The following is a 20,595-nucleotide window of genomic DNA, read 5'->3' on the forward strand; positions in this document are numbered from 1 at the left end:
CAGTTCAGAAGCTGGATTCCATGGCCTGTGTTTCTATAATCTAAACCACCAGAACCTAAATCCTAAATGCCCTTGAACTTTGGGGAAGGGGGTTGGAACTGAAACTAAAATTTTGCAGCTCAACTACCTCTCTACTTTTAGACAAACTATAAAGCCCTCTACCAGTCAGTCATTCCCTTCCACCCCCAGCCCTTAGTCATTGGTGTCAACAATTGCTTAGGCGCTTAATTTTTCCACATACATTAGTCCTTCTGGATCCTTAATTGTATTTGTAGCTCTTTGGGTTCCTTCCAAATTTGTTTGCATCTGAATTTGATTTTAAACATACATAAAATTCACCGAAGCAGCAGACAGTGCCAGAAGCTACAAGAGGTTCTAATTCAGTGCTCTAGAACTAAGAGCCAATTCAGACTACTGTCCAGAGACGATGAGGTGGGACAGTCCTCTAGCCCACCATTGAGTCAGGGGCCTTTAGAAAGGTGAGATAGGGCATAAGTAGTGCCTCAGGCACTTCAGAGAAAGTTCAAGAGACATTTAGTAATTTTTCAGGTGCTGGCATAAAAAGGTTATAGAGCCAGCATCTTCTATAGTATTTCTATCTATCCAGGAAGGGAACAGAGTTGCAGGGCACTAATTCCTATTTATGTAAGGGCAAAATGGGTCACATTTTTAGTGACTGGAATTTAGTTATGCAAGACATTTTTGGTGAGCAGTTTCACACAAATTTCCATTTTAATAATGAAAACTTTGCAAAGTGAGAATGGGAACTTTCACACAACTCTAATAGCATTAGGCAACATATATGGGTATTAACGGTATTGAGCTCAGGACTAGATGATCTCCCGAGGTCCCTTCCAACCCTGGGAGTCTATGAAATTCACAGTGTTGGATATCAATAGACTCAGAGCCGACTTCACATCTCACACTGGTGTCAATTGGGAACAACTTCACTGTATTGACAGAGTTGCACTAGTGTAAATCATATTGGAATTAGACTCTCTGTTCCTTACAATGGTCCAGATTATCTCATCAGTTCTAAAATAGATCTCCCCAATGGTCTCATGATATGGTTCTTCCAACACAAGCATAGGAACAAAGGGAGGAAGTTTAAGTTTTGGATATTGGCTTTTTCTGATTGACGGTATAGTACTTTATGGCTAGGGTCTGTTTCACTCCTTAGCTGTATTTAAGTGTATGAAGTGCTGATTCCTATCACATTTTGTGATCTTGTCTCCCAGTTTGAATAGCATTAGCCCCTCAGAAGTTAAAAGATCAAGTGTCAAGAGCACTGGGTCAGAAGGAAGTGCCTCACTCAACTGTTCAATACTCACTGTGGACTTCAAATGTTTTAAAGCCACCTGGACCGAGGTGGTGCAGCAGAACCGGGAGAAATGGAAAGCAAAAGCAACCAAAGGTAACAGACAAGCCTCATAATAAAAGGCTGAAAGCTCTTTTACCTTCTCCTCTTCAGGCTTTTTTTCTGCCCAGTTAGCCCTGAAGTAAGCTCTGACTTCTCAAACCATCTGCCTCTAGAGGCCAGCAACACTCACCACAGTTGGAGCCAGGAATACCATGTAACTCAGCTGAAAGCCTTATACCTTTTTGTATACTGTGCACGCAGGTGTTGGAAATGTGTATGTGTTGGGGGGGAAGAGAACAGTAGAGAAGGTGATTGAAAGGGAATGGAAAGGGAAGTCAGTGGGCTTTGGATCAGGCCTCAAATGAGAAGAAGGATCTGATTTTGACAGCTTGTGAAATCTCTTCAGAGCTGCATGCCTGTTGCTCAGATCCTTGATTAACTGCGACACTATATTTTATATTGTTTGATTTAGACAGTTTGATTTTATTACCTTATTTTTTTCTTGAATGGCAGTAGTATTGTACAGTACTGTATATGGGCCCTATCCTACAAACACTTACTTGCCAGCCATGGGGCTTAATACCATAAAGACTCCCATTCACTAGAGCTCAGAACTACTCATACACCCAGCAGTAAATGTTTGCAAGATCAAACTGTGTCACTGTAGGGCAAGATACGTTTCTCTGTGGCAGGGACTCCTTTCTTCTTCTGTGTTTGTATAGTGCCCAGCACAGTGAGGCCTCAATCTTGACTGTGACCTTTAGGAGCTACTTTGATATCCATTATTATTAATAATAATCTCTTAGAAGTTAGGAATAGAGATGGGTGAAAGTTCTTTAACCAAACTGATTTGGACTTGGCTTGAGGCATAGTGGAAGATTTGGCTCAGTTTTTATATTAACTGAAGCAGATTGTTCATCCTCAATTATAAACCCTCTTTAGGAGGTAGAAGGGGACAAGTTTATTAACCAAATAAAATTTTCCTTGAGGTTAAAACATATCATACAAAGTATCAACCCCTTTTAAGCTTCTCTTGCCAACAAAAAACAAAGTCCATTTATTTGCCAATTGATTTCAGATAGCTCTTACTTTTTAAAATGGTGTTTACGTGTTTCATCTGTTCTTTTTGGATCAAAAAGATCTGATGAAAACAAATGAAAGTTTACCAAATGAGTCTAGTCATTAGTATGGCCAGATGGTTTTTGGTATATGACTGTTGAATGAATGTGACCAATCTATTTCACTTTAACACGTGACTGCTCTTCATGAGATTGCCATCATTATAGTATATACTGCTAGTTTATCAAAAGTGCACACCGACATTATCTAAATCCTGTATGCAGGGGAGACCATCAGGGAACTTAATAATATATACTTTACAAATTGCCTACAAACAAATGCATTAGATAGACCCCAATGGGTCCTGGGGATTTAACTTTGTTTTCTACCCATTTGCAGTGAGTGCTTTGAGTGAGGATTTTTACTGAAACATGCATAAGAAGTCACATGATTCAAATGGACACGTGCACCATTAGTTAGGTTCTGGTTTGTCTCTGCTCATCAGTTTTTAAATTTTCATACATTTCTGGGTGTGCTTAGTAATAGCCACATTTATACAAAACTTTTCATTCTAAAGACCTTTACAAACACAGGACTTGTCATCGGATTGGCTCAGCAATGGGATCTAGAAAGTGAGGCACTGGACTGGGAATTAGGAGTCCTGGCTTCTATTCCTGGTTCTGCCACTGGCCTGTTTTGTGACCTTGGGCACATCAGTTCACCTCTGTGTGCCTCTGTTTCCTGACACTTTGTCCTACCTATTTATCTGATAAGCTCTTTGGACGGAGACTGTCGCTCAGTGTGTTTGTAGAGGGCCTAGCACAATGGAACATCGGTCTCTGTTGAGGCCTCTAGACATAATTTCACTGCAAATACATAATAATATTAACAACAATAATAATACATTAATTAATTGGAATGCAGTCACAGTCTATTGTAGCACATAATAGCTATTTATTAGTGCACAGCAACATTACACAACAATTTAGGATCAGAAGCAAAGAAGAAATTGATTTGTACTGTTTCTGTAGAACACTGTAGTGTCTTTTGTAAGGATATTATCAACAGAAATATGTTGTGGTGTTTTTATACTGAGTATAGTATTTTTGGAAAATGTCTTGGACTGTGTGGGCAAAATAAGTGAGTTTGTTGTTCAGCTCTTCCTACTTAAAAGATCATTATTAAATAATTATAAATTAAGAACCAGAATAAACATCTGCCCCAAGGTATAAAAGCACTGTACAGAGTAAGCATGTTGTGACACTAATTTTAATAGCAGGCAAATTTCTAGCAGTATCATAATAAATCTTTATATGAATTAATGTTCCCTGCAGTTTTTAACCGAGTTTTGTCTGTTTCCTGTGATTAGGTTGCAAAGTGTTAGCAAACTTTTCAGAGAGTCCAAAACCAGGGGAGGTATCTGGGAAGCCTTCACTGTATCATACTTCCTAAGGCATAAGATCAATGTGCATAGTGAGCCATCTATGGAAACTAGATTATTGAAGAAATGATTAATAAAGTGTGGGAGGCTCATATCTAATTTAATTATATTTTCATGTGATCCATAATTTCTTAATTTAAAAATTAATTAACTTTTGTCAGCTGCTGGCAAGGAAATACAGACTGATGCTTCTTACAAAAATGACATTTCTTCCCCTTCTGTTTTGTTCCTCTTTCTGGTAGATTTTCCGGAGAAAATTGCTCTGATTCAGTTGTCAAAAGAATTTTTGTTACATGTGAGAAGATGTTTAATAAACACTTTATAATTCTTACTCCCTTGCTTAGGGTCTGATCCTGCAAGATACAGAGCGCCTTCTGCATAGATGTAGCGACTCTTCAACTCCCATTGACTGCAATTGGATTTAAATTGAGAGTGCTCAGCACTTTGTGGGCATTGTTCAGCAGTCCAAAGGAGGCAGAGTTCTGTATTTGTGTGGTACTACTCAGAATTAGAGTAGTCTGAGAACTGCCTAAGAGACAGGATACCTATATCACTGGTTCTAAGTATTTGCTGTCACAGCAGAACCCAAAATTCAGTTTGCTGGACGTGAACACAGACTACTTTTAAAAGGGGAAGTTACTGCTCTTTATTAACTTTATTTTACATGCGTAATCTGAAATGCTATTATTGCTCAGGGCTGATTGTTTCCATGCTTAACAGCCCTTCCTGTACTTCCATTGTTTTAAAACTCATAAACAAGTCCCTATGGCCAAAACAGGTGGCCCAATGATAGAGGTACTCAAGGTACTCAAGTCCTAAAGGTACTCAATTCTGCTGACAGGCATCCTGTCCCTGGAAAAGAAAAGGCCAATAGTGGAGATGGCTGACTTAGTGGGCAGCTGAGGTGGGAAGGGGCCAGCTGAATTACATGACCATGTTTCTGATGTGACACGCCCCCAATGGCAGATTTAGGGGAGAGGGGATAAAGGGCCTGCATTTATCTGCCTTTCATTTTCGCTTGGCTCCGCTGTTCTCTTTCTGACCTGAACTAGTTTGTGGTGTTCCAAGGCAAATTCCACCCCAGAGGTGGCTGCACATCTGTGGTGCAAGTGTAGACTGTATATCCTTGCATTTTTGTGAAGCAATTTACGATCATTCAGGATGGAAGGGCACTGTGTACATGTAAAATATTAGTAGCCAGAACATTAGACCACAAGGAAAGGAAGGAAAATGTGGGGAAGAGTGAGAGGAAAAGAAGGGTGTAAGAAGCCAGCAGAGAAAGACTGAAATGAGGGAAGCATGCTGCACTGTTTGAAGGGCCATGGTTTTCCAGATGAGGCTGGTTTTGAATATAGCATGAGACAAACCGGATTTTTTTGATTTTCACATGCTTATGCCATGGGTGAAACTAGCCTCTCGCCCTCCCTTTACACAGCTGGCTGAACTGTTCTTCCCTTAATTTGCTTTTTAAAATACATAGATATAAAATATTTGGGGTCCATATTTGCAATTGCATTAGTGGTGGGGTTTTCAAATGTGATAACAAATATTATTTTAACGGGAATACAGCTAGGCCAATGCTGAGCGCTTTGCAGATTTTGCCCTAAATGTTTTGGTTTTGTGTCTTTTTTTCGTTAATTTCCACATTTATCTTAGTTAAGATCATTTGAGAGGACATGGCTGAAATTGAATTAAAAGTGGATACGGTATCACTCTGGCAAATCTGCTGATGGTCTTGATTTTTCCCCCCTTCATTTTGGTTCTCCCTTTGCTGAGGATACAGAAGAAAAAGCTAAGAAAGAAGCAGAGGAAAATGCTCATCAGGGAACAGACGAAAAGAAAACAGAAGAAAAAGAGGAGAAAAAGCCAGCCGAGGATACCATGACAGCCAAGTCAGAAAACAGCAAAGAACCAAATCCTGGGGAAAGTAAGAGCACAGAATCTAGCAAGGGTCATGTAAATGGGACTCAGCAAAGTGGTGTGAACAAACTTGAAGCCTCTCCAGGGAAAAACGAGTCTAGAGCGGACAAGGACAGTGAGTCTCACCAAGCGACAGGAGAGGAGAAACAGCATGTCCAAAATGGTAAGTCCTTTCATTGTTTCATTAAGGGGTGAATCCAGTCCTAAGCCCAAATATCTCAGCAAAGTATTGGGGAGATGTGTGAAGGAAGCAAAAAGGTCCTGGAGCAGTTCCATGCAGCCTACTCTAGTTTAACAGTTGGAGTAGTCTCCATTGCCCTAGATTGCTCCCTTCACAGGTGGGAAGTTTTCTTGGAACTCCTTGGAGCTGGACTCTACAGATTACCCACTCCCTTGTATGCTCTAGCTCAGTGGTTCTCAGCCAGGGGTCCAGGCCCCGCTGGGGTGCCACAAGCAGGTTTCAGGGGATCTGCCAAGCAGGGCCAATGTTAGACTTTCTGGGACCCAGGGCAGAAAGCCGAAGCCCCACCACCTGGAGCTGAAGCCTGGGGTCATGAGCCCCGCTATCCTGGGCTGAAGCCAAAGCCTGAGCAACTTAGCTTTGTGCGGGCCCCTATGGCATGGGGCCCCAGACAATTGTCTTGCTTGCTGCCCCCTAACGCGCTGGCCCTGGCGTTTATATGCAGAAAACCAGCCGTTGTGGCACAGGGGTAGCTGGGGAGTTTATATAACATGTTGGGGGGGCCTCAGAAAGAAAAAGGTGGAGAACCCCTGCTCAAGCTGCACCTTCCTGCACCATTGGATGTACAGGTGAGGTTTGCCTCCACATGAACATGCAACTATCAGGTACACTGTGCGCTCTGGAAGTTGAAACAGATGGTCTGGGAGAAATCCTCAGTTTCACTGCGTGCATGCTTATTGTACTGAGGACGAGGGAATCCAAGATAGCTCATGAACTGCTGCTGCAGGGCTGGTTTAAGGTCCCTTTCCGCTGCTCCAGTGATGCAGACAGACTTCAGGAGAAGCAGAGGATCTGGGCCTTTAATTTTTGAGCTTTTAACTTACATGTGACTTGTTTCCTTTGTTATGCTATTCTTTATGACAAATACAGGCCTTGTTTCCTGTATCCCCTCATTGAATCAGTGCTAGGCACTGTACAAGCAGGAAGGAAGGCATGGATCCTGCTCAAGAACTTACAACATAGAAAGACAAATATAGAAAGAGTAGGAAAAAGAAAAGGAACATAAAATGGGAAAAAGGTAATGATTGGCCATATCATGATAACAGCTACAACTTGTCAATATTCTCTGAAATTCAATCTTTTGGCAACATTTTTTGGTAGAAATATTGAATTGCATTTTTAAAAATAGTACTTTTTTGGGACGTTTCATCCCATTTTTTAAACCAGCTATAGACCTGGTAAAAAAAATAAAATGTTGACCATCTCCCCCCCCACCCCCACCCTCAAGATGAGAAAGGTTTTGTTACATTTTTTTTTTTTTAAATTATTAGCTACATCATCAGGCTATTCTCAGTTGGCCCTGAGCCATGCTATTTCTCTTAAAGGGAGATTTTCCAGAGCAAGAATTGCAGAGGGGGACAGGTCTTGAGCATGAATATGAGAAAATATATTCAGCAAGTTAGTTTGAAGTAAGGGACAAACAAATCCCTGAATTGATATAACCTAAAATATAGTGTGTGAAACTGGTGGAGATCTTAAAAGTGTTCAAAGCATATTACCTTCTCATTTTATAAATATATGCCTGTTAACAAGGCAGAAATACAGAAAGTGACAATAAAGCCATGTACCACCACTCACCAACTGAGTGAATGTCAGCTAGCTAACTACTCCCAAACCACTCTCAATAACCCTCTCAGGAAAACCCCAAGGATATGTTTATATTGCAGCTGGGAGCAGGCCTGGGTCTGAACACAGGTGGCGAGCCCATACTAATGCCCATGTCACAATGTCCACACTGCTATTTTTAGCACACTTGCTCAAGCAGAGCTAGCGCCTGTCCATCTGCCCAAGCCGGAAGGTGCGTTCCCAGCTGCAGTGTCGACATGCCCTGAGTGAATAGATAGGCTTGCAGTGTGCCTTAAAATGGAATCAAAAGTCAGGCCAGAATGAGTAAACAAATTCTAGCTAAGGGCCTTCCACTGAGAAAGCCCAGCCTGAGAATTACAAACCTAGGGACTGGCAGCTCAGCAGATCTCAACTTCCAGGACAGAGCACAAATAGAACTTCAATGGACAGCTAGTGATGTTGTCTCTCCCCCTCCTTCCTCCCCATCCTCCCCTTAAAGCAGGGGTTCTCAAACTGGGGGTTGGGACTCCTCAGGGAGTTGCGAGGTTCTTACATGGGGGTTCGTGAGCTGACAGCCTCAACCCCAAACCCCGCTTGCCTCCAGCATTTATAATGGTGTTAAATATATAAAAAACTGTTTTTAATTTATAAGGGGAGGGTCATACTCAGAAGCTTGCTATGGGAAAGGGGTCACCACTACTAAAGTTTGAGAATTACTGCCTTAGAGAGATCAGGAGCTGTTGATTAGCTAGAGCATACCACATGCACAAGGTGTGTACATCTCACTTGGCAACCCACTCCACCTACAACTAGATATTTCTTTTACATATTTAGCTGTTATCCTTGGGAGAAGTATTGGGAGCAGAGTTGGAGCGTTCTACAATGCATAGGATTTCTCCTATGTTGTGGTAGAAAGCCCCAACATTATCTGAATGCATGGGAATGAGCGCAGAACGGACAAACCAGCCCTGCGCTGCCAGCGTGCCCTGCCACACTGCCCCCCTGCCCTGTACCTCCCACCCCCTTATGCCCAGCAACCCCCATGCCCAGTGGCCCCTCACCCAGAGATCTCCACCACAGATCCCTATGCCCAGCGATCTCCCACCCACAGACACACACACACCCCGCTGCCCAGCGCCCCTCTCACAGCCCCCCTCAACTGCCCAGCACCTCATATTCCTGAGAGAATTCAGCACCAAAAAATTAAATTCTGTGCACAGTATTTTAAAATTCTGCAAAATTTTGTCAAATAAAAGTGGAGGCTCCAGCGTGTGAAATCCCATTAATGTAAAATCCCATTAAACTGCACCAGATAAAGACACTTTACTGAAGCCTTCTGTTTTATATACTTCTCTAATGATATGGGGATGACGTGCACTTCATTGCTTTTGGTAACTTCCTTTTGCTGCTCTCTTCCCCCATTGGGTCAATTCTGTAAGTGTCAAAAAATACTTTAAAAGGATTATTTCTGAAAATTAATATGTTGCTCAAGAAAAGAAATTGTGCTCTAATTTATTGGAAAACACTTTTGAGTTATAATTACTGTAGGGCCTTTCAGACTCATGAAACATAACATTCACCTCCTTAGGTTCAATACTGCTTCCTTTATGCTATGCCTATATGGCAATATCTTATTGTAAAATATTCTCCTGATGATCTCATTTGTTTGGTAATTCCTTTCAAGAAGATAATTATCATTACCATTCTGCAGTGATATGGTAGGCCAGCTATTATAATATTCATATCTTTCCCTTTTCATAATAAATTATATTCAGTGAAAGTTCAAAAAATGTCTCCTCACATTAGTTTGAAATCTGTGTCAGTCAGACCCTTGGTGGCTTCTCAGAGGGAGCGCACGATGAAAGAATATTAATTTGGGCATTCATCATCCTTGCGTACACACAGTTGGGGCAACTCATTTTTATTTTTCAGTGGGCAAGTAAAGTGTCATTAGTTTCTCATCCTCAATCATGATAAAGGGCATGTGAGTAGACATTTATGTTTTAACTGGTAAATTTTCATGCCAATTTTGCGAGGGTGATGCACATATCCATTGGAACCTGGGCATTCTTCTTTGATGACAGATCCCAGTCTTGCAATGAGAAGGTCCCAGCCCTTCAGTGAGCTCCACATAGGCAGACCCTCTCTTTCTCTCTCTACTTCCCTTTCTCCTCCCCTCATGGCTATTATTTATAAAACTTGGAAAGATTCATCTCTGGTGCTTCGATTCAGCCATCTATCCCTCTTAATCAAAGTGCTCAACTTTAGGCATGAGCTTAGATCCTATTGACTTTAATGTGACTGAAACATATGTTTTAGTGCTTTGCTGAATAGGGATGGACTTAAGCACATGCTTAAATGCTTTGTTGAACTGAGGCCTTAAGGAGGCAAAGAGAGAAAGATTAAAGGGTTTAATATTCAAGTATGCAATGAACTGAGAAATCAAAAGTGATACTGGGGTGTGGGGGAGAAACCTCAGGGCGTGATCCTTCAGTCACCGAGCAGTTGTGAGGGCATGCAACATATTACAAGAAGAGCCCTCATATTATTGGGGGTTTCTGAAAGTAATGGAGATGGGGAACATGATTTTCAGAAGTACTGGAGACGGATGATTTTCAGATTCTCCCTCTACATTGCCCAAACAAGTAATGCCCGCCTGTTCTTTAGTACAGTGTACAGTAGATGCTGTTAAAATCTTTTTGATATTTAATGTAGGAGTTAATTGTGTCATGGCCTCACTGCTGGGGTGCCTCCTCATGTCCGTGTGTGTCATAGCATCTCTATCCCCATCTGGCACCTGCTGCCAATGGCTGTTTTGGTCCTCCAGTGGTCCACTTTTTCCTGTGAGTTGACCTTCTGGCCATGTCTCCATTTAAGTCTAGCCCTTCTAGGTTAACAAGAAGTCCAACAAACAAATGTCCAAGACCTTGTATCAAACCTTCAGTCCCAACTCTGGGCGTGTGATTCTCAGGGCTCTTTGACATCCTTGTGCCCTTTTCTGGTCTCGCACCACTATACCAGTAGCTGGTAGGGGAACCTGGGGCCACTCAGTACACCAGGTGCCAGGCCAGGGACCATATAACTAGAAGCCAAGGTCTGCTCAGTCCAACTGCTTGCTGCTGCTTCTCTGGGCTTCTTCCTACCATGGCCTTTCTCACACCTTCTCCCCCACAGCCTCCCTAAGCTCACCTTTATTTCAGGGGCAGGTGTCCCAGGGCTCTCCCCAAGAATCTCCCAACAAAATCCCAAACTGAAAGTACTAACTTCTCAGGCTTGACTTTTCCTTTCTTTGTACACCTCCAGTTCCCCTGCTTTGTTCCTTAACTGAACACAACCCCGGGTTCTCCCCCTAGACATCCAAATCCTGCCCTTCTTTCAGTGTGCACCTCCAGAGCCTGCACTACACTTCCTCTTCCTTGCCAGCCTTCTCTACTGGGGCTAGGATCCCCAGGTTTACTCTCCCCCTCCCCCTGGACTTTCTCCTCACAACCTCTCTAGTCCCAAAGAGAGGAACTGCAGAGTTCCTTCCCCTCCTCCTAGCAGCCACCTCCTGCTCTCAACTTCCTCTGACTATAGTCCTCTCCCCAGCTGGGCTTCATCCACAATTAAGGGTTTCATCCGCCCTTCCCCCAACGCAGCCAAGCCTGGTATGTTAATTTTCCTCTCCAGCCATATTAACCCATTCAGAGCCTGTGTGGGGTACTCACCCTGTCAGGGCCGTCCTTAGGATTTATGGGGCCCTACACAGTATTATTAAACTGGCGCCCTTATGCCCGACTTACTCTAAGCAACACAAACATAAGCTTACAGTATTGGAAAACTTGCCACCTGCACTTTATTAAAAACAGTTTAATTGTGCTGCCTTCACCCCAAACCCCTGCACTTCCTTCCCACCTGTAACCCAAACCAGCCCTGCGCTGCCAGTGTGCCCCGCCACACCGCCCCCCTGCCCTGTACCTCCCACCCTCTTATGCCCAGCAACCCCCATGCCCAGTGGCCCCTCACCCAGAGATCTCCACCACAGATCCCTATGCCCAGAGATCTCCCACCCACAGACACACACCTACCCTGCTGCCCAGCGCCCCTCTCACAGCGCCCCTCAACTGCCCAGCACCTCATATTCCTGAGGGAATTCAGCACCAAAAAATTAAATTCTGTGCACAATATTTTAAAATTCTGCAAAATTTTGTCAATAAATAAATGTGGAGGCTCCAGCATGGCAGTGGCAAGCATAGGCCACTGGCTGCACGAGATGGGAGATCACCTTGCAGCCTTCCCTCTCCCCGCCCCTCCTAGGATAGGAACTTGGCAGTGAGATACCTCTGTGTGCATTTCAAAAGGCCACAGGGAAGCATTTTACATGATGGCTGGGATGTCAGCCATGACCCAAAACTATGTGAATGACAAAAAAGAAATATGACAGGTTTCAGAGTAACAGCCGTGTTAGTCTGTATTCGCAAAAAGAAAAGGAGTACTTGTGGCACCTTAGAGACTAACCAATTTATTTGAGCATGAGCTTTCGTTAGCTACAGCTATGTCTGAGTCTAGCCCGCATCCAGGCCCTTGCTTGCCACTGCTCTGGACCATCTACTCCCAAGTGGCCTTTCATTCTCCCTAAAATAGAGCATTTCCCTCTAATCCTGAAATCCTGAAAAGAAAAGAGGTACTTGGAATGTGCAGCTTAACAAGAAAAGGAATTATATTTAGGCACCAGTCTTTCTTTCTCCCCTGATTTATACACCTGGTTGCAACACACGGCTGAGTGGGATTGTACTGGGTATAACTCAGCACGCAGTTTCAACAATACTTCAACAGTGGGGTTGGAGCCATAACCAGCCAAGTCTCATTTGAACAGTGGCTCTCATTTTGGATTATTTAAGGCCGTTTTTAAAGGTCTTTCCCACAGGTGAGGAAGAAGGTGCTGCATTCTTGGAGGAACCTTTAAAATCCCACTCAACTCTGCACTGTTTAGAACTCTCCCTCTTCAAAATGCTACCAGCTTAAGAGACAGCCCTGGAGATACTTGGATCCACAAGAAAAAAATCATTTCCCTTTTTCCTAAATAAAAGTTTTTTCAGCTACTCCAGCCTTGTCAAGGGCAAGTCCATCTTCCTCCCCAGCTAAGAAGTCGCTCCCTCCCTTGCATTCTGCAGTCCTGATTGCTGCTTTTCTGCTCCAGGTACATCCCCCTCTTCCCACTGTTCTAGTGTCAGTTTCCTCCTGTTGACACTAGAATATTGTGAATGGGCAGGAAAAGCAAACACCACCTTCTTTTATTTTCCTTCAACTTTCCCTCCTCCCCAGCCTGGTTATGTGTGTGCCTCTCCTGCCTCCCAGCCTGTGTCTGCTGCTGATCCCTGCTGGGGAAGGGAGGAGAGGAAAGGTGACGGTCCAAAGGGGATCCCGGAGTCTGGTCTTAGACTTCAGAGAAGAGGGAGGTGGAGTGAAAAGGAGACTAGGAGAGAGATTGCAGGGAGTTGCTGGCGGGGCAGGGCATGTGGGCAGAAGAGGGGAGAGGTGCAGGTATAATGTGGGGCTGCTCGGAACAGCTGCTCTCCCCTGGGGCCACCAGTCTGCTCCCCAGGAGGCCCTAGCGCGTTCCCTGCTTGCTCACTAAGCCAGACAAAGAACCCACCCCTACTCTTTTCCTTTCCCAGCGTGACTGCCCCAAGCCATCTCTAGCCTGGTTCCTCCTCCGCTCCCTGAAGTCCTGTGCCCGACTTTGCCCACTTGCCTCCCGCTTCTCTTCTCAGCCTCCAGGTATCCCCCCAGCTCTGTTCCCAGCCTTGCCTGACACCTTTCCGGCCCGGCTCCCCCTGCTCACTCACATGCAAACGCCCACTCCTGGCCCCATGACGCCCCAGCTGAGGAGTGAGTGGACAGAGGGGAGGGGCCAGGGTGGAGGGGAGGGGAGGGGAGAAGCCTGCCGGCCCAGCGCAGGGGAGGGGCCGGAAAGGAGAGGAGTCCGCACTGCAGCCAGCAAGGGAAATGGTGCCCCAAATTTTTGGATGCCCTACGAAGCCATGTACGCTACGTATGCCTAAGCATGGCCATGCACCCTGTCACACATGGTATTTGTGGTATCTGCCATTCTAAGTACAGTTAATATTGCACTACAGTAAATCTACATGGTGTAAATATCAAGATTTTAACTGCAACCACTGTGGACCAGATTGTGATTGGCCTTTCAGTGGTTTGGCAAAGAGGAACTAGAAGATAAAGTGCCCTGCTCTGTTCCCCCATCATACTGGTACCATCAACAGTTGCAATCCTAGCATTCACTTTGGCTCTTCCCCACTGGCTCCAATAAGACACAGTTGAGCCCTGTGAGCCTGATCTAAAGCACATTGAAATCAGGGGAGGTATATTTGTCTTTTTGTTGATTTCATTGGAATGAGGATCGCAGCTTGATATAGCTGTATAATATGAGTCTCCATTTCACAGTTCAAGAATTTTTTTTAACCTACTCTTTATCAGCACAGAGAAAGGTGCTTGTGACTTAAATAAAAAAATGAGGGTCTTTTGGCCTGGAATTAGTGCCAGACTGAGTGTTGATTGTGGAAGCTGAGAATATTTTTATTTTCTTTCTTCCACTGTTGCATCAGGATAATTTGCTTAATTTGATCATCTGCAATGGGTTTCCCAGTCATTAATGTGATTTAGTGAGGTTCTGCTTTGCTGTCATTGTATTACTCTTGCAATAAGGATCGGTGGTTAATCCTGCTTTGACTGGGCTCCTGCGGGAGGTTTTGTTTGCTTGTTTTTGTTTTTAAACCCATTTTTAACCAAGGCTGGGCTCAGTTCACTTCTTGCACCAGCAGATTATTCTGCAGTACCCATGATTCACCTCCTGTGGGAGGATAGCTAGTGTTTGCATGTCTTCTCTCCCATAGAGGTTCCATCATGAGGGGACAGCTCTAAATCATAGCTCCTTCCATTGGGGTCTTGCTGATGGAGGCTACTTGCGATGCAGGGCTGGCACAGCATGACCATGGCTGGTGCCCCAAGAGATTGTATGATGTGATGCTTTCATCACTTTAAAGAGCCTGCAGCCTGAGGCCATCTAAATTAGGTCTAACAGACTGCCAGAGAAAGTCCCACCTTTCCATAAGTAGTATTGTCAGCAGGGTGAAACCTTGTTATGGGTTCAAGTAAAACCCTACTGTGATTGATAGGTGTGAACTCACCCTTCAATTAACATAACTGTAAGGATAGGTTCCCACCTAAGACCAAAGGACTATGTGAATCCACCCAGGATCTTTTGCTAAATAATGTTTTGTGTAGGAAGGAGGGAGAACAGACAAAATACTTGAGACACAGCTGGTGGGAGCAGCTGAAAGCAGAGTGACTCTGGCTCTGGAAGAAATTTGGGGAGAGGTATATGGGCTAGTGGTGCAGGCTGAAAGGAGTGTTCTTAGCGCTTTCTAAGAAAGAAGCAGTTTCCTGCTATTTGCATTCAGAGATGCAGGACTTTGCAGATTCTTTAAATTGTAAACAAACAAATCTGCATCAAAGAAATATCTGACTATCACCAGTTTCTACTCCCATGTGGGACATCCCCAGGGCCTCAAGCTTTGACTAGTTACTCAGGTTGGAAAGGGGCAACACTGGTGTGAGAAGTGGGATCCAGTTTCCAAGAAGAGAGATTCAGAGCCTGGTGTACTTGGTGAACCAAGATGAAACAAATAATGGAGGTACTTGCCAAAAGCAAAAACAGAAAGCAGGAATTAAAACAAGACCTAAAGAACAGGAGCTGGAGACTTTGCAACAGAAGTTAAGAGAAGACTTAAAGCAAGTTATAAATCAGGAAGACTTAAAACAAGTTATAAATCAGAAAATGCCCAGCGAGAAGTTGCATTCTGAGATAAGACCCTTGTGGGAACAGCAACTACAAAGTGCCTGGACAGATTGGGAAGCTCAGCTGCAACACACCCAGGCTGGCATGATAAAACAGATTGGTGAGGTGACCCACAGTCGGACTGCCATATACCAGAAGTTTGTCCATGAATTAGTGGAGACAAACAGGCTTTGGTGGGTTTGGAACTGCTAACTGAGATGAATTGCAGCAAGGATTCAAAAAGCTGAGAATAAATCAAAGGGTCACTGACCACAGTTGAAGGCAGCTGTCTGGATGAGGAATTGAGGCAGTCAGAGCTTGGGTGAGATATCTATCAGCATTTCCTACCCCATTTGTAACTCACAGAGGCCCAGAGGGGAAAGCTTTTGCTGTCCCAGCTCAAATAATGCAAAAGCCCACTATTTCTGAGCAGAAAACTCCCTGGGAAGCTTATTTGATTCAATTCAACATTATAGCTCAAATGAATGGCTGGGATGGTGGACAGAAAGGGGCGGTTCTAGTAGCCAGCTTGAGTGGCCCAGCTCTTAGGGTACTGCACAACCTATCCCAGAAAACAGATGGAATTATCCAGACCTGTACAAGCCTTTGACATGCAGTTTGGAGCTAGCCATCAATCTGAGCTGGCCCGGGGACAACTAAGAGTTAGAAGGAAAGAGAAAGAAGAAACCTCACCTGAACTGGCAGAGGACCTGCGGACCCTTGTGTTCCTGGCATACCCAGGATAAATTGGCAATGGACCAGTTTATAGATGCTCAGCTGGGCTTGGACTCGCAGATCAAAAGCAGCAGAAAGAGGCCAAAGACACTCAAGAGGCCATGGAATTTGCCACAGAACTCGAATCTTTCCTTGAGCAGTGCACCAGAAGAGGAAGCAACCACTAGTTGAGGAGGATGGAAGCTGATCTCCATGAGGCCTGTAAGTAGAGATCTGTGTCTAATGTCTGATGGAAGAGGGGATCCTAATCTGGTTCATGACCTTATTGAATGATTAGAACAAATGATAAATTCTCTTTGTAAAAGAAGGGAAACTGGCAATAATGCAAAAATTAAAGAAAACAGTCAAGTTTGTACTGTAACAAAACTAGCCACAAAAAGGAGGATTGTAATACATTTAAGGCAGGCCAAGACAGATTGTTGCAAGCATCTAGTGAAAGCCTCTCTCCCAGTTCAGAAAATGAAGGAATGTCCAACCCGAAGGGGCAAAGTTTGGCAATATACTGATCAGCCACATCGTTTTTGTTTAGCTCTGGGCAGTTATACAACAATAGTGGGGGTCTAAAGGAGTAATAGGCTCTGTGATGTGTCCAGGAATAATTCACGTGGTCTCAAACATAACCGTTATTAAACCAGACACAAGACGAGGCAAGCAGGGATCCAAAACTGAACTGCCTAACTGGTCTCAAATGGAGACAGTGGCTGGGGCAAGGGCACCCAGCTGAAAATTGGGTTTGAAGATTAGAACTCTGGCATTTGAGCAAGAAGTCTGGGTGGCTGAAATAGTGGATGAGCTATTAATTGGCTTGGATTTCATTTATGGCTAGTAACTGCGTAATAAATGCCCAGAAAGGTGTCTTGCAAATTCAGTCCATGTAAGTTCCCTTTAAAGATATGGCCTAGGTGAGACAAATAGTTTGTAAGTAATCAGTATTCCTGTTACGTCCAAACCTTGAATACTGCGTGCAATTTTGATGACACCTTCTTAAAAAAGATATATTAGAAATGGAAAAGGTATGGAGAAGGGCAATAAATATGATTGATTGGAGTATGGAACAGCTTCCACATGAGGAAAGATTGAAAAGGCTGGGACTATTCAGCTTGCAAAAAAAATGACTGGGGGGGATGGGATAGAGATCTATTAAATCATGAATGGTGTGGAGAAAGTGAATAGGGAAGTGTTATTTACCCGTTCACATAACACAAGAACCAGGGATTATCCAATGAATCAACAAAAGGAAGTATTTCGTCACACAATGCACAGTCAGACTGTGGAACTCATTGCCAGGGGCTATTGTGAGGGCCAAAACTATAAGTGGGTTTAAAGGAGAATTAGATAAGTTCATGAAGGATAGGTACATCAGTGGCTATTAGCCAAGATGGTCAGGGACTCAACCCTATGCTTGTAGTGTCCCTAAGTGTCTTACTACCAGATACTGGGACTGAACAACGGGGGATGGATCACTTGATAATTTCCCTGTCCTGTTCATTGCCTTTGAAGAATCTGGCATTGGCCACTGTCAGAAGACAGGATACTGGGCTAGATGGACTATTGATCTGACCCAATATGGCCATTCTGATGTTCTATTGTTCTTACATTTTCAATGAATGAACTGTCCTACCTCCGGGCAGAAAGTATTATAACCAATACATGCTGTGGTGGCTTTCCGGCAAGGGAAAGATGGCAAGTGATTGAAACCTGTTTGCAGATGCAGGGTCTTGGGGGGAATCTTAGCTGCCAAATCTCTTGCAGGTCTGAAACAAGAACTGATCCCTGTTTGTGTGCTGAATGTTTCTGACAAGCAGTAAATCGTAAGAAAGGGAAACTATTTCAGTGGTCAACAGGGTGTGATTTAGCATTTCAGAGTAGAAAAAGGCTTTTGGGGCTGCTTCTGTCTTGGTCTATCCATGTTTCAAAACCCTCTTCATATTGGATACAGATGCTAGTACTTGTGGTTTGAAGGACAGAATCTCGGGTTGGCTGCCCCCGGCTCTGAGAATATAGCGGTGGAAATTGCAACTGAAAAAGTTGTCACAGGGATGAATTCCCCATTTTAAAGCAGAATGGGCAGGGGTTATTAGACACTGATCGGAAATCCAGAGAAAAGCCCCAAAGAGATTTGGGTGAGAATAAAATTGTTTTATGTAGGTGATGGTAAAACTGTCCTGACAGAAAGACACTGTGTATATGTAAATAGTTAACTATAGTTGTTTCACTTGTAATTTGTTAAAGTATTTATTTTCTTTGTGTTTGGGATAAGTTTTTGGGTGTCACCATGTTAGGCCTCATTGGGATGATGTGCAAATTTGTGTTGTAGGGTGTTACGATGAACTGGGTGAAACCTTGTTGTGGGTTGAGTTAAAACTTTCTTGAGATTGATAAGAGTGAACACAACCTTCAGTTCACATAAGGGCAAGGATGGGCCTCCACCAAAGAGAAAAAGGAGTATGTAAACCCTCCCAGGAGCTTTTGCTGAGTTGTGTGTGTGTGTGCATGTGCGTGTGTGCGCACGCACACAGAACAGGCAAAAAACAGAGACTCAGACAGCTGGCAGCTGAAAGCCCTGTGTCTGACCCCAGAATGGGTTGGGGTGCAAGCTGAAAAGAGTGTTCCTAGTTCTGGGAGGAAAAGAAGCTGTTTTGTGCTAGTTGATTCCTTTTGCATTCAGAGACAGGACTTTGCACATTTTTCGTAAATGAACAAAACTGCATCAAAGAAATACCTGACTATCACCAATTTATACTCCCAGCTGGAACATCCCCAGGGACCTAAATTTGGATGCTACTCGGGTTTGAAAAGGGAAACAATATTCTTTTGCGTAGAGACTGTCCGGTTTGGGCAATGTACACGGCAGAGGGGCATTTCTGGAACATGATGGCATATATCACATTGGTAGATGTGCAGGTGAACGAGCCCCTGATGGTGCGGGTAATGTGATTAGGTCCTATGATGGTGTCACTTGAATAAATATGTAGACAGATTTGGCATCGGGCTTTGTTGCAAGGATAGGTTCCTGGGTTAGTGTTTTTGTTGTGTGATGTGTGGTTGCTGGAGAGTATTTGCTTCAGGTTGGGGGGCTGTCTGTAAGCGAGGACTGGTCCGTCTCCCAAGATCTGTGAGAGTGAGGGATCATTTTTCAGGATAGGTTGTAAATCTTTGATGATACACTGGAGAGGTTTTAGTTGGGGGCTGAAGGTGACAGCTAGTGGCGTTCTGTTATTTTCTTTGTTGGGCCTGTCCTGTAGTAGATGACTTCTGGGTACTCTCCTGGCTCTGTCAATCTGTTCTCTTCAGTTTGTGATTGAAGTACCTAATAAATGGCAATGAAGATTGAGGATGATCCCCATGCACATTCCCAGGCTTCATAAAGTAGGAATGTACCTCAAGGGTCCAATTGCTGTTTTCAGTGTACGTCACCTAAGGCTTTGCTTCCTTGGACTGTTAGAGAGAGTCCAGGACTAGAGCTACCTAGGGGACCCAGCCACTTACCGCTATGAAACTTAAGCATCATCCAGTAAAAACAGGTCTACAAGTAGATGTGATTAGTAACTAAAAGTCAAATAACATTTTTTTGTATAGTTTGGGATATTTTAAGGTGGCACCTTTAGATGGGGATTTGCCTGTGGGAGGATGTCATGTATAAACAGTGTCCCGTGGCCAGTCTCAAAACTACTGCCCTTTAAAAGTGCACATTTTAGAGGTCTTGATTTTGGAACAAGAACAAGGCTACATTTTATTGTGAGACACAGCTGTTATTGCCAAAAGGGGTTATGCACATAAATTTGCATTTGTACTTCCTTTCTGTACTTAAAGAGATACCCACAATTATTTGAAATCTACAAGATATTTGTGAAGTTTGATTTTTCTGTTAAGAGTTGTGTAAATCTTATCTGGTGACTTATCACAATAGTGTGCTAATCCGAAATATCAACTAATTCCTATATGTGCTATTTCCCATGAAGACAAATCTTTCTCAAATACTTTAATTTGATTGGATTAGAGGCAGTACCGAGCTACAGCCTATATTAAAGATGCTTATATGTTTCACTTCTTATTTCCAGGTGAATTGAAGGATGATGATAACAAGTCAGACAAGAAAGATCAGTCTAGTATGGGAAATGAATCAAAGAAATCAGATGGTAAGGACCTAATTTCTATCACTTTTTCCCCCCACCACTGTATGTGGTGCAGTGCATTCTAGACAGCCAATAGTTTGTCCTAAAATTATAGTGTAAGAAATCCAGGGAAAAAATACTCTGCAACATTTGGCAAAACTCTTTGGGGCATCTTCAGATAAAATTGTCTCTTTCCTAAATAGTGTCTAGCAGTACTTAATTGTTGTGTTGGTATACCATGTTCCTTACACATGAACTCTCAAAATTTCTGCAAGAAAAATCCTGGATAATTTAAGCTTCTCAAAAGAGAACATGGTTACA

General features: G+C 43.5%; 1 protein-coding gene across 10 annotated transcripts in view; it reads left to right on the forward strand.

Annotated features, from left to right (window-relative positions):
* PDE1C (phosphodiesterase 1C) overlaps positions 1-20,595 on the forward strand; it is a 419,031-nt gene that overhangs the window by 353,512 nt on the left and 44,924 nt on the right. For all 10 annotated transcript variants that reach the window (XM_073332967.1, XM_073332968.1, XM_073332972.1 and 7 more), the window contains 3 exons: positions 1,239-1,414; positions 5,644-5,943; positions 20,221-20,298. In XM_073332967.1, coding sequence (XP_073189068.1) covers positions 1,239-1,414; positions 5,644-5,943; positions 20,221-20,298 — 554 coding nt within the window. The remainder of the gene's footprint in view (positions 1-1,238; positions 1,415-5,643; positions 5,944-20,220; positions 20,299-20,595) is intronic.

This window comes from Lepidochelys kempii, chromosome 2 (genome assembly GCF_965140265.1).
Source record: "Lepidochelys kempii isolate rLepKem1 chromosome 2, rLepKem1.hap2, whole genome shotgun sequence".
Taxonomy (NCBI): Eukaryota; Metazoa; Chordata; order Testudines; family Cheloniidae; genus Lepidochelys; species Lepidochelys kempii.